The 14767-nt window shown below is 36.5% G+C and overlaps 1 protein-coding gene across 5 annotated transcripts; it reads left to right on the top strand.

Annotated features, from left to right (window-relative positions):
• The first annotated feature begins 1 nt into the window (after position 1).
• odr4 (odr-4 GPCR localization factor homolog) lies at positions 2-13563 on the top strand. Of its 5 annotated transcripts, none has more exons than XM_041278278.1 (16): positions 2-89; positions 820-956; positions 1247-1351; positions 1766-1861; positions 2261-2367; positions 2987-3023; positions 3616-3756; positions 4049-4144; positions 5640-5705; positions 6210-6338; positions 6724-6817; positions 7213-7398; positions 7866-7904; positions 8471-8512; positions 10338-10376; positions 12297-13563. In XM_041278278.1, exons 2-16 carry the CDS (start codon positions 855-857, stop codon positions 12362-12364), a joined length of 1347 nt encoding a protein of 448 aa, XP_041134212.1. In that variant the 5' UTR covers positions 2-89; positions 820-854; the 3' UTR covers positions 12365-13563. The 5 variants fall into 5 exon arrangements, with proteins under 5 accessions (XP_041134212.1, XP_041134208.1, XP_041134209.1 ...); XM_041278274.1 differs by lacking the exon at positions 12297-13563 and adding an exon at positions 10768-11271; XM_041278275.1 differs by lacking the exons at positions 2-89; positions 12297-13563 and adding exons at positions 114-260; positions 10768-11271.
• The last annotated feature ends 1204 nt before the right edge of the window (positions 13564-14767 follow it).

Genomic DNA, 14767 nt, shown 5'->3' with positions numbered 1-14767 from the left:
TTTTCTTCTTTACAGGAAACAGAAATGTGTTTTGGGAGTTGTAGTAACACTGTGCTGAACTGAAGAAACCTGAAACGTGAAGGCTAAAGGCAAAGGCCTTTTATTTATTTACTTTTATTCTAGCGCTATGTTTAGATATTTTGTGTGATGATCGGCTTTCACTTGTTTAATGTATTGTTAATACAACTGTAGGTTTCACACGTGAAAACCGTTCTAAGTATAGTTTGTTATGTAATTTATAGCAACGGCTAAAACATCAGGTTTGTTGCACGCCCTTACGTGGTTTCAGTTTAGTTGTTGAGTAGCGTCATATACGCGCGTCTGGCTTGCAAGTGATTGGTTGTTGACAGTTTAATTATTAGTTGGCGCCGAGGTTGGAGGCATATGGTTGTTATTATTATTATTATTATTTTTTTTTGTTAAGTTTTATTTTAAGTTCCTTACGAAACGTGGGTTGATAGGTGTTCGATCAATTGCTAACAATGTAAATAAGGAGTTTTTGGTATTTTGAAAATTGTGATGATACTGAATAAGGAATGTAAAACTAGACGAAAATTTAATAAAATATAATGAAAACTGTTTCATAACTGGGATGACGTGAAATTACTGTGATACGAGTTATTTAATGATGTGGATACAGCGCACATAATACGTCAGATAACGGTGAATTGTATATTTTTGGTTTTTGCAAATGTCACCTACCATGCTTAACACTGATTAGACACGACATGATTGAAGTACTGTATAACCAGCCAAGACTATAAACCCAGTAGGATACTGGAATTTAAAAAGTAAATTTCTGAATGCTGTTTTGTGCAGACCTGGCTACCACCAAATACTAACAGCAAATAAAGATGGGAAGAACTTACTTTGTGGAAGACTCTGTTGAGAAATACATACAGAACATTCTTGACACGTCAGGGAAGGCCTGTGTCACTGGTCTTCTAATTGGGCAGGTAAGGTTACTTCTTAATTAACTTGACGTAGTAAAGTCAGGAATGGATCAAACTGCAATGCAACGGGAGTCTTGTTTCCATCTCTGACTGTGGTAAAAAAAAAAAAAAAAAAAAGTTAAGCATTAAGCATTTGTGCTGCATCTTCTGCGTAATTATTTACCATAGTTAAGAACATACATTTGATTTTAAATGATCAGATTTCCACTGTCCTCCTAATGTAGTTGGCCTCATTAATAATATTGATATCGACATTATTTTTTATTTTATTATTATTTATTTTTTTTTAACAGTGCTCCCCACAGAGAGATTTTGTTTTGCTAGCTGTCCGGACCCCACCAAAGGAAACACAGAGTGATGAAGTAGATGAAGAATGGATCGTTGAACATGCAACACAGGTATGCAATTTTCATTATTTGCCAAAACATTACATTGCCATGTCTCGGAATGTACCAGACTTCATTCTTAGTTCATTTTGAAATAACAGGTGACTGTCGGGTGCTGTTCATCCAACAAGCTTTTTAGTTTCTTCTTTGATTGATTATGAAAGTACTGAACAATCTCAACAAGTCCTACTCAGTCTTCTGCTCTCCTGAGGACAGGGAGGCTCATATTGATAGCTTTACTATTTGAGGACACTCCCAACAAGCAACAGGGCTTTGTATTTGTAAATCAAAAACCATTTTCTGAGATGTTGAAATAGCTGTAAATATTCAATGTGTAGTGTTGTTTATCTCGGCTGTTTGGGTATTTCCTGTGTATTGTCAGTACTGAACTTGTTGAGGTTTGTCTCGAACAATACTTTGGTGCAGGTGTCCCGACTGTTGCCAGGAGGTTTAGCAGTCCTCGGAGTGTTTCTGGGTGCCGCCCCAGAACTGTCCGTTCAGGCCCAGAATATTCTGCGCAGGGTGAGTAAACTCATTCTAGTAAGCTTTGTAAATCATAAATATACAGCAAGATGCCATAGCATTATTTGCAGCAGTTGGGGCAAAATTTGTTCAACACTATTTTGTATTTTGGTTGCCATGTGGCAAAAGCATGAACAAAACATTATTCCAAACAGTACGTATGACTTGCGCCCAGTGCAGAGACCCGATGGGCTGAACTGTTGAAGGCTGTATCTTGGGAGTCCCTGTTGGTTGTGATAAAACTGTGCTTGGCTTTTATTACTATACACTGTTCAACATACTGGTCATGGTAACCATGTTTTTTTATAGTACTGACCCAAGTTGTAGTACTCGGTTTGCAAATCTTAACAGATGTACATTATTTATATGTATGATATTTACATCTCTCTTTATTTGCAGCTGGTTTTTGCCGTGGAGAAGTCAATCACTAAGGCAAGACTGTGGAAACTCGCTAATGATGAAGTTCATGACAGAGTGGCACTTCATATCTGTTCAGAGACAAAAAAGTATCCTTCATTGCCTCCAGTGACTCAGTGTGCGTGTGTGTGTGTGTATTTCTGCTCGGTGTGTGTCTGCACTGTCAGTGTCAGTGAAAAAAAATAGCTCGAGGCCGTCTCAGCTTCGCCCCCTGGTGTATCTTTTCAATGGCAATGTCCACAAGATCAAAAATACAGATTACTTTCTTTTGCATGGTCCAGTAAAATTAATTTACTCAGCTCAACTTAGTGTGTAATTCAAAGTTTTAAATGGAACTGCTTTATTGGCTTAAGGATATTTAATAATAATAATAAAAAAACGAATACTTTTTTGCCCTAAACATGATTTATGCCTCAGCTTCTTTGATTTGGATTATAAGTGCAATAAGACCCCTCAGGTTGTCTGTATACGTTGAATATATGAACCTCTCGGGGATTGGAGGCACTCGACTTCGCCTTGTTGCATGTTTATCTAATAGTAACTGTCAGGTTTTATAATCTTAAAATTAAATCAATAAGTATTTCTTTGTTTATAAAAGGAACAGCTGAAATTACACTGTATGCGTGTTTGTGTGTATGTAGTATGCATAGACTTGATAAAATGATAACCATGATAAAATAATTTTACACCTTCACTTGCTGCTTTTAGAGTACTGTGCAGGACCTTCGATGTCAAAGATCCCAAGGTGAGTTTAACAGTTAACTAGATTGTAGAAAACCCTACCAATATAGTGTGCTCCATAATGCATCATTGCACTTGTGTGATTTCAGTGTTACAAAAATATATAATCAATCTCAACTCTCAGGCACATTTTATGTGAGGTCTGGGTTTTTTTAAGCAGATTACTTTAAACTGACGCATATCAAGCTAAGCCTCTCTTCTTTTCACCAACCCCCATGAACGTGAACAGACTGTCTTGTTCTGTATACGTTTTCCAGTAAATATGATTTTGTATTCTCATCAGTAATCCACAAGGTGGAGCTATAGGATAAGACGGGCAATATCAAAAACAAAAGCTCCTGAACCTGAAAGCAAACAGATAGTCTGCTTTTTAAAGCTCTTTGAAGTTAAATACAGTACTTGCCTATTTTGGGTAGGATTTTTCTGTCACAGATAAAATGTAATTTATCATCCCACAACATGGTTGCCACCTGAGAAATATTACCTAATTATTTCAGAAATAAAAACAACATTATATGAATGTTATAGAAACCATTGCAGGAGCTAAAGACAATAAAAGGACTCTTAAATATATACATTGTTTTCTGTGTTTGTAGAGCTCCGCAAAACCAGCAGACTGGAAGTATCAGACTGGCCTGTCAGCTTCATGGCCGGTACTGGAGTGTAATGTTGAAGTAGACCTGCAGATACCTGTGCCTGCTGACTCTGCCAACAGAGAACTGGACAAATGTATTGAGGTAAGAGGGTCTATTTCTATATATGTAATTTCATTAGTCCAACGTTAACAGTGTCATAAGTCCCTTACTGCTGTTTGTTTTGTCTTAAACAATAGACTTAAGAATGTATTTTATGATGCCCTACCCATTAGGTACTTTTAGATTTCTCGAAATAAAACTAAAGAAAATCATTAGTTGTGTTTGTTTTGTGAAGCTCAGCACAAGAAGGGAGATGAGCATCAGACCTGACACATGCAAGTCTGGCTTCCAAAGACAATTTTAGAAAATGAGTAATTTTTTTTTTATTTTTTAGAATGGACTTAAGGAGTGGATCAGGCTAATACAACAGTGTTCTTGTATTCTCAATGGCAAAGTGATGGGCCTGGATAAAGATCTCCTGGAAGGGACGGTGAGTGGTCATGCAATTTGGAACATTCATGATGTGTGTGTATAGAATAGATTTGGCTCGCATATAAGGAAAACATGCAATGGCAGCTTCTTTATATTTGAATCAAATACAATTACCTTGTATAGTAAACATTCTGCAATGTTTCATGCAAATATGAAATTATGACTTCGGCCCTGTCCAAACTATGCCTTTCAACCATATTAGTTGCTTTTAGAGTGGTTTAGAAGTGCTAAATATGGTTAGAGTCTATGCAACGTTTAATACCGTACTCGAGACCACCTCTAAATTGGCTCACATCAGGTAGTGAGTGCGGTTTATCAGAAGTGTGGAAGCTGTAACACCAAACTACATTTTTTGTGTATCCTCCAATATCCCAAAATGCTCTTTGATATGTTTGGCGAAATATAAAACAGGTACCTGAAGGATTTGCTATCGGTGTACACTCCCTACTGGGTATTAATTTTTATGCTTTTAAAAAAAATAAAATCTGTCAGGACATCTCAGTTAAACTAGTGGGGAAAATAACAAAAGCGCAACGTTAAATGCAATTTAAAAGTAGGATTGGAGATCAGTTCATGTAATTTGTCAGCTCTGTTTGATATAAAAGGAAGGGTACCAGAATTAGGCTCAGGCAAAATATGAAGGTAAAAACAAAGATGGTTTTGTAACAGCTTTTTCTGAGTTTAATAATGAAACCGAATCAGCTCAGTTTGTTTAAAGGGATGTCACCTGATTAAAAATAAAACCCAAAACTTCAGGCACTACGTGTGTGTGTGTTCGTGTTTGCTTTTTTCAAAATACTTGTTTTATTTCTTTTTAGCAACGTGGACCTCTATTAATATGGGGCATAACACATTATTTTAAAATAAAATACAGTGCATTGTGGGATACTATCATATTAATTTCCACTGTTCATTGCTCTGTTAGGAACTGTAACTGAACTGTTTTAATAATGTTTATACACATTAAGCCCGACTGAACATAAAACCATACTTCAGTGTGGGCGCTTTGAGCTGGGCTAATTAGAACGGTTTTGAGTACGGTTCTCGAGATTGGCTATGTAGTGTGGACAGGGCCTAATTCTCTGTTGTACCTGCTTCTAGTTTTTAAACATAAAACATTCGAGCCACGTATCTTTTTTTCTGTCCCAGAAGTACATTTCAACCACCAACATCTAATTGGATAGTGAAGATTTTTTGGTAATCGATCTTGTATGTTTGGCCAAAGGATTTACTTGTAAATGTCAGTCTTGTTAAGGGATCCCCATATAAAATTGTTTGTGGAGCTTTGCAATCACACCATATACTGTGGAAATAATAGTGAATGTGTAATGGTACATTACACGTAAAAGCAGGTAGCAAGGGAAACTTAAAAGGCTTCTGAACACATTTCAGTTTGTTTTGAAATACATGTTTCCGTGTTGAACTCTAATATAAATAAGTATTTACATTTTTCTAACTGTTTTTAAGAAATAAATATAATTTATCTGTTACAGAAAAAGAAAGCATCTTCACAGCAATTTGTCCAACAGCCATTTGTCGTTCAGCTCCTGAGGCCTTCGGTAAGGATTTCTCATTACTGTCAGTACAAGTGGTTAATACAAGCAACGCAGACTTCGCCAAGGATCCCTTTTTTAGTCCCTGGGCCTGTAGAAATGAACAAAAATCCTGATGATTACATTAGCGGTAATTCGGAATTCCCCAGTGGAACATGCTGTGTCTATTGAAGTTTGACAGAGACCCATCAGAGAATGTAGGAGCTTGCAGAGGGACACACTTCCTCAAGTCCAGGTTCAACAACTTATTAGGTGGACATACACCATCACACCCTTAGTTGACATTTAGTGCTTTTTTTTTCTAATATAATATGATTTGGGATTTTTAGCTTGACTCCATTTAAATGTGTGATTCTAAAAAAAAAAAAAATAGGTTAGTTAACTTTAATAACTTTTAGTTAACCTTTAATAATAAACATTATTTGACACCAATACCCAGCATGGTCTTTGTGTCTAGTATTGCAGATGTAGATTTTAAAACTCACAAATTTTTTTTTTTTTAATCTGAAGAAATTTAAAACAGACGATCGGTCCACAGCTTTGGTGCAAAAAAGCAGCGGAACAGTTGTTCTAAAGGGTGTTGTACATTGTAAAGCCTACATTCACTCCAACAAACCAAAGGTGAAAGATGCTGTTCAGGTAAGTGTCCCAAACTTTTTCACTACAGACACTTATCTGATTCTACAGACAGCCCCCTTAATCTGGCAATTGAATTGAATTCAAATACATGTAGCCCTTGACCATTATACTAATTCTGCCTGGGCATTTAGCTTGTGGGATGGTACATACACTGCAGTTGTACAGAATTCACTACATCTGTTATGTGGCAAAGAACCACATTGTTTTGAATTTTAAGCAAAGGAAGAAACTCAGTTTCCTACCGACAATTTTCTGGAACATGCTTAACAAAAATGTCTTGGAAATGCTTGTAATTAGTGTGATGGATCAGGTGAAAGAGGCTTATGTTATTCCAAAGGTTGCCAAGACACTCTGGGTTTGATATGAATCGCCTTTTTCCTGACAGGCCTTGAAGAGAGATGTGTTAAACACTCTTGCAATCCGAAGTCAGATGCTTTTTGAGGACTTCCTCCTTGACCCAGAGGGTTACACTGAAAAAGGTACGCGTTTTATTGATTTATTTTGCTTTAAACTGGTCATGTTTGTTCAACAGATTTACAAGTTATTAGCAAAGTAGCTTGGTTATTTTATCCACTAGGAGGCACAGTTGATCTTTATTTGCTGAAGTACTGTGTAAATGTTTTTTATACGTTCATATTAAAATGTGTACATGTAATTTCTTAAAAAAAAAAATGTTAAACTGTGCTGTAAATCATTTCGAATTTTTTTAAATGTATTTTTTTTCCCAACACACTTAAAGTTAAAAAATGAGAATTAAGGCTGAGATTGGAACTTCTTTTCCAGCTGAATCTTTGTGGAACAGCCATATATTTGACAGGGGATTGTTTTTATTGTTGTTTAACATATATTTTCTCTGCTCTCCAAATCTCACTAGGTGCCAGGACAGAGGAATACCCACTGCCCAAGCGAGTGTTTACTCCACTTGCAGGGACTGGAGTCATGATCTGTGATTACATGTTTAAAGATGAGGCTCCCAGAGACATCCAGTTTAGAATCAAGGAGTTGCTAGACTTGGATGTGAAGAAGGATCAGCTGGATATGTTGCTTGAAATGGATTCAGGTAGGGTCTTGTTGGTATGCTATGTAAGAAAACTATATTACTAGGCAGGGATCAAAATACATGTTTGAGTAGTATTTATTAATAAGCAAAGCATGCTTTCCAGGTAGAGGAATGGTAAATGTTTTTGGGTATTCATTTTAAAATAAACTATCAAATGCACACATTGTATAAACCGAGCACCCCACAAACGATCACTGAGTATCGTAGTTATTTACGCTTGTGCGGATGACCTTAAAAAACTCAAGCACTTTGTCGGGTTTCCTCTATGCAGCCCATAAGGTCTGTCATACTTGAACAGTAATAATTGAACTAACTTTAGGAATGTAGAGTAGCTGATTAAGAAGAATTGAAAATGTACATATCGGAGTATTTGGTGTCTCACCATTTCTAAATTGTAGACACCAATTTGCTTTTTATTTCTATGCCTTTATCCAGTTATTCTGCAATATTATTTCCTTCCTTTTCAGCAATTAAACTTGCCCCCAAGACCTCCCATCCACAGAGCAGTAAGTGATGTTTTCATAACTGGACAGTGCAACAAAAATGATTTTTTTTTTGTTTTTGTTTTTTTAAGTAAAATCTTGTTTGCTGTTAAAGTTAAATTAACTTTTTCAGGCAGTTTTTCTTGTAAGGCAGTTAACAAGATAGCAGCAATCTGCATGTTTTTTCTTTCTAACTGTATTCAGGATAGTTAGGAATTCAGTAACATCTTGGCTTATCACTCCACATCCTCCAAGCAACAAACAAGTTCCTATTTGTTATTCATTCATTCTTTTAATAAACAATAAAATACACATGCGGTATAAATGGGACACCGTGAGTACCATAGTTATTTACACATGTGAGGATGGCCACATCTATCACAAACAACCACCTTGTGGAGCATCCTCTTAAGTATTGCAAAGGATCTATTGCACTCGACTGGGCATGATTTTCAGCATGCTATGTAACTGATTAAGCAGAATTTAAAGCTACATATCTATAGTAGTTGGCCTCTTACCATTTGTAAGCCATTGAGACCAATTAGCTTTTACATATATGACTTTATCCTGTATTTTCTTTACATTTTAAGATATTGCTGTGGCTGAACCCGAAACCTCGCAGCTACTGGAGAGTAAGTTTTCATAGTTTTTCAGACAATTTGTCTTACATGGCAGTTAGTTTTTTTTTTTTTTCTTGTTTTCTTATTTTATTCACTGTAGGAATTTAGTTACTGGTATGTCCTTTTGTAATAAATATAAGTTGTAAAAGGTAACAAGTTATTTTAAGATACCCCTATAGATAGATAGATAGATATTTGTAATGTATAGTTATGGGGGGGAAACGGAGATGTATTTTCTTTGACTTGCGGAATAACACAGCATGAAGAAATTAAAGTATCCCCTTACAACTCGCCGAAACCAGTCAAGACCTGTTTTCCTGTAAAACCGTGTGATTAACCATAACAGAATTTGTGTTTTGGAGACTGTGGAAGGGTGGTGGGTAATTCACTGACTCAGGAGACAGGTAGATGAACTTGACAACACCGCACAGGTGCCCAGTTTTATTGCAGGGTGTTTTGGGTTTCTTTAGCCTGCAGAGGGCGCTGTTGGTCCGTGGTCTGCTTACCAACTATGGTAAACAGAACCACGGGAATACCAAGCAATGGTAAACAGTCCAGGCACACTCGCAAGTGCTTCAAAACAATAATACAAAAATCAAAGGCACAAAGAAACAGGGAAAATAAAATGGTAACAAAACTACAAAGAAAAGGTGCTGTACTTTGCAGCGATATCCCGGTCGCCACTGCCCGTGCGACCCTTGGATCACCAACCTACGCTGCCGGCTAACTAGCCTGCTCGGCTACAATATTCCGGGGTCTGCCCGGGTTTCCCACCCTCACTGTCTCGCTCTGAAACTCTCAGTCTTGTTCTCTCCCGACTGGTTCTCGGTCCTGGACCAGCGCTTCCGCACTCTCGGCGCGTTTGAAAGGGCAGACCTGAGGAAACAACAGAGCGTTAACTTATAGGGCTAACAATCTCCCCAAGACCCACCTCTCAGCCATTCAGAGAGGGGGAAAGTCCACACCCCCACTTTCCCACCTCCCCGTGTCACTGCCATGACTCACAGGCGGTTGTTGGACGACTGCCTCCCTCTTCCTGCAGCACTGTGTACACGCCAGCAGAGTCAGCACAGATCTTCCCCTGCTACAGAGACATAAAACACAGCAGACATATTATTGACAGCTTCAGACAATTCTATATTTGTTTAGAAAACAAAATGAGAAATGCATTGTATTTGTACATGTATGATTCTATAATCTTAAATCCCTGTTTTAATAATCAGAGTAGTGCAGACAGATTGTTTAGTCATTAAATTAAAAAAAATGAAAAAAACCTGAGAATTAACTGTTGTATCTTGCCCATTTGTATTGATGACCAGTGAGGCATACAGTAGTACCGTATGTGCATGGTAAAACAGATTAGATTATGACACCAGGTTTACTTCAAGCCATGTAACCAGACCCTGGCTATTCTTGGTTCACCATCATGAGCCAGATTATTTCACGTAATCCAATGTTCCTAAACCACTAGAAAAGGGAAGGGAACAGTAACTGAAAAATTATCAACAGCGAGTACAGATTTTTTACTGGACACGTTTTAAGATGAAGATATTAAACTGAAATATTTTTTGCATAAATAAATAGCTTTAACTTTTTATTTTTTATTTTACTGAGATAATATGTTCCACTGTCTCAGTTGAGCAAGCCTAGTATAGTGTAATTACTGCACTGTAGCAGCTTATCTGGGAATCAAACACATTGATTCTTAGCTCTTAAACATCACTTCTTCCTTGCCCTATATGTTGCATTATATGTACCATTAATCGGTCAGCTTTACTATGTGTGTGTGTGTGTGTGTGTGTATTTGTATTTTTTGTAATGTTTTTTCTTCCTATAGTGTTTCCTGACAACTATAACCCCATGCAGTTGAAAGTTGGTAAGTTAAGTAATTTAATTTTGGCTATTTGAAAAAGGTCTTTTCAAATAGCCTGGGCTATTATCATGAAAATACATAGACATGCCAGCACTGCTTAAAAGCAGAATGTTGTTTTAATTTAATCTGTTAGATGTATTACGTTGTAAATTACCACACAGATATGTTTGTCTTGTTTCTTTTACTGCAGCGATTTTCAAAAATGGTAAAACATATTTAGCTGTACCATAGGACTTTTTGAAATGTATTTCAGCTTCTATACTCTGCCTTTAGAAATATTCAAATGCCCACATTTAGCGTTCAACATTACAAGCCTTTTGTATCTCCAGTAGATACACATTTTTTATTATTATTTTTTTCCTTTGAAATCTGCAATTTTTTAATTTTGGAAAAGCCCAGTTATTTTATTTCAACCCGGCTGAACGCTGCCACCCCAGCGCTGACTCGGGAGAGATAAAGACAGACACGAGTCCTCCAGAACGTGTGCCGTTGGAGGACCACGCAGCTCTGGGCATTTTACAGGCAGGCCTGCAGGTGCCCAGCCAGTCTACAGGGGTTGTTGGTGCACAGTGCACAGAGGACACCCTGGCCAACCTAAGCGCTCCCCACCTGGGTGGCGCTCGGCCAATTGTGCACCTCCCCCTGAGAACTACCATCCACAGTCGGCAATGAAATAGCCTGGACTCGAACGCCGATCTCCAGGCTGTAGGACGCATCGTGGAGTGCCTTTACCAGGTGCACCACTCGGGAATATTCTTAAAAAATAGGAGGCTGTGTGGTCCAGTGGTTAAAGAAAAGGGCTTGAAACCATGTGGTCCCCAGTTCAAATACTGGCTCACACACTGACGCATTGTGTGATCCTGAGTTGTTGTAAGTGACTCTGCAGCTGATGCATAGTTCACACGCTCTAGTCTCTGTAAGTCGCCTTGGATAAAGACGTCTGCTAAATAAACAAATAATAATAATAATAGACACTGTGCAAATAATGTAAAAAATACATTTATTCTACTTGCCTTTATATTTCTGTTATACCTGTTGTTCCAACATTATATTTTCAGTGAGCAATAACTTACCAACGCTTCCATTTCTGTTTCCCTGACTGAAATTGCAGAATTATTACTGTGTCTTTGACACAGACACTACACACTGTAATTATCCAGTAACCATGTTCGGTTAGTTGAATGTTGTAGAATAAAATTGAAAATTAGTTAATGAAGTTCAAGAATAGTGGTTAAAATAATTTGGAGATGTGTTAAATTAACCACTCTGTAACCACCTTTGCTTATTATTAGATTGACAATATTAATAATCTGTTTGTTTTTACTTTAAATTGTGACTGAAATAATAATAATAATAATAATAATAATAATAATAATAATAATAATAATAATAATAATAATAATAATAATGATAATAAGGGGCCAATATACTTGATTTAAGATGTCTGATTACACACATTAACTGTCTTTTTTATGGCCTTGAATAGAACATTTGGAAATGTTTCCTCTATGTTCTGTTCTTGCCGTATCACTCTTATGAAAGAGAATGGATTACTTAAGTAACTGAAATGCAGGTTTATTGTTCAGATCACAGTTAATCTGTAACAAACAGTGCTTGATTGATTAGATCTAATGGTACTGGACTGTTTGAAGTTCAGTTACGCAACACTGTAAATGGTTGCATTGAAGTTAAGTTGGCGTGGGCAGCTTTTCAAACTTTCAGAAAAAAAAGAAAAGTGTAAATTTTTAAGAAAAAAAAAAATCTGATAAAGAAGCTGAATGAAGTCAAGCATGTTCCGTGAGAAGCAAGCCAGACTTAATCTTTCAGCTCTGAAAAAGGCATTGTGTATTATTGAGCAATAAGTCAAATACTTTTTAACTCTACTCAGTAAATTACTCATTTTTTCTATTGTGTTTATTTTAGGTGTGGTGATAGCTGCTGGGGTGGTCCTCTTTGCTGTAGTCTTTTCAGTTCTTTTTTTCAGTGACTAAGCAATAAAATTCAAGGTAGTTTAGTAACAGGGTAACAGTCTTTTTTATTTTAAAATGTACTAGAAAATAGAAAAAAGGGGTGCCCTGTTACTGAGGCACACTGTACATTTACCAAAACTCCCATGGCAAAGTACATAGGATTCTGAGGAACCTGCTGACCAGTGTTTACATGGAGAGGTATTGGAACCAATCTAAGAGAGACAATGAAGTCTGAATGCTGAAGAGGTGTGTTCCATTTCCTTTCAGATTAAAAGATCTCTTTGTCAAGACTTGCTTTATAGCAGGGAAGAGAGAGTTATTTGAGGGTTTTTTGTTTTGTTTTTTTTAAGCCGGCAACTTGAAAGTGATTTGAAAACTGTCTAGTGCTGCTATGATGAATGAGCAAAATGTCAATTCTTTGAAAGCAATGTGACTGAAAGAAATCAGTGCTGGGTAAACTTTTGAAAATGTTTGTGGTTTTGTGATCAGTCACCTTTTCCCGGAATCTTTGTGTTTTATGGGCGATTCCAGTAGAGAATAAAAGCAAACACACCCTATCCCCTATATGATTCTTATACTACATGCAATTTCTTTTTATTAGTTTACATTTTTTGGGGGATAATAAAATAATTACAGGGTGTGTATAATAGTGCTGTAATGTAACCAAATAGGGAAAGGGAAAGGGAAGATTGAATAATTACAAGCTGTATTTATTTTAGAGGTTAAAACTGAAATAGAAATCTCAAACAAAATATTTTGATGCATATTTGAAAATGCCTAGAATGCGTTCTATTCAAAGATACTTATTTTATCCAAAAACCTTTTTCTTCTACAACACACCTTGATGGTAAATTTAGAAAGCATTATAGCTGTTTTTAATTTGTTTTTGTTTTCTAACTCTGTACAGAACAGTATGTGATTCCATGCAGTTTCAGTGCAATTATGCATTATTATCAATAGACACCATTGAAAAGAAACCATTTGTAGTTACACAGTTATTGCAGTGTTATGACATAGTAATGTACAAGACCTAACACTGTTGGTAATTTTATATTCTCATGCCAAACATCACACACTATGTATTTGTTGAAATATGTACTGTATATGTTTGTGTGCCCCCCTCCCCCCATGTTATATGTTATATTTCATGTTCAGCATGTTTGCAAGTCTAAAGAAAAATCCAAATGTCTTAATAAATTATTACCATTCTTTAACATTTACTTCTGCCGGCAATAAAATGACTTTTTTTGTTGTGTGTGTTATGTATATATTTAAACAATGGGTCTTTTAGAACAACTGCTGAATACCTATGCTGTCCTGTCAACACGTTGAAAAGCTCTGTGGCTTTTTTTAGAGATCATCCACATCAGCTTGCCCTGCTGCATTCCAAATGGTGTCCTGTGGAAGAATTGGTGGGTGTCAAACCACTGTTTATACATACCAACTGTTACAATGTCAATTCTGTGCATTTATGACTGAAATATTTTTGTCATTAAAGTTTTAATAGGGCAGAGAAGAAACATCTCATGGGCTACAGTATTAGGCAAGGCAGGTGAGGTGTATTATAAGTGATTTATCATTGTGTGGTATGGAAATGCAATCGAAACTGCTCACTTCCATTTGCTGTGTAGGTGCCAAGTTATTGCAGCAATTCACTTTCATTTTTTTAACAAGTATGATTCAATTTTTAATTAACTAATTTCTTCTTGACTTGACCCAAGAAATAGTTCTCTACCTGCTGTTGTAGTACAAAACATTTCCACTGAGCCATTTTATCCAAAACTGTGATTTGTTTGCGAACCAAAAGAAAGTCAAGAGAAGGGGTGTACAGGCAATAATTGTTTGATTGTAAGAAGTGATGTCACTGCTTTTAATTTATTTGATGATATTGACTATAATGTTTTTTGCTGAGGTCCTAGGGGAAAGAATAAAAATTTGACCAGTTTTCAGTAATGTAATAATAATTAGTAGAATGACATTAATGGGAAACGTTAGTTTCAGTTTTAGGTTTGACATGCAATCCACTATATAATTGGTTTGATGGTATTTCTTGTTATACCTTCATCGTTCTTACCAGTGTAGCACACGCATATGTGGTCACGTAATTACTACTTTCTTCAGTCCAATATCATTGTGGGAAGAGAGGTCTTATTAGTTCTTTATTCTGTCTTTTCAAAAGCCCAACCCAGTGTTGTTGATAATCTCATAAAAATGTTTGCGTCACAAGTTCACACAAAGCTGCACTGCCAATGAGTCTAGTTTTCTCCTGAATGAAAGGCTAGACCTCTTAAAACACTGTAATGAGTACTTTTAAGATTTAAAGTATTTGCAGTGCTATACTCAAAGGTGAGAAAAAAAAAACATGAAGTGGATGGATAATAATGATTAGTTCCTCAAACCAACAGCTGCCCACAGCATGCAAAG

This window comes from Polyodon spathula, chromosome 18 (genome assembly GCF_017654505.1).
Source record: "Polyodon spathula isolate WHYD16114869_AA chromosome 18, ASM1765450v1, whole genome shotgun sequence".
Classification (NCBI taxonomy): Eukaryota; Metazoa; Chordata; class Actinopteri; order Acipenseriformes; family Polyodontidae; genus Polyodon; species Polyodon spathula.
The sequence above is the reverse complement of the archived record's forward strand: the minus strand, read 5'-3'. Positions and strand labels throughout refer to the sequence as shown.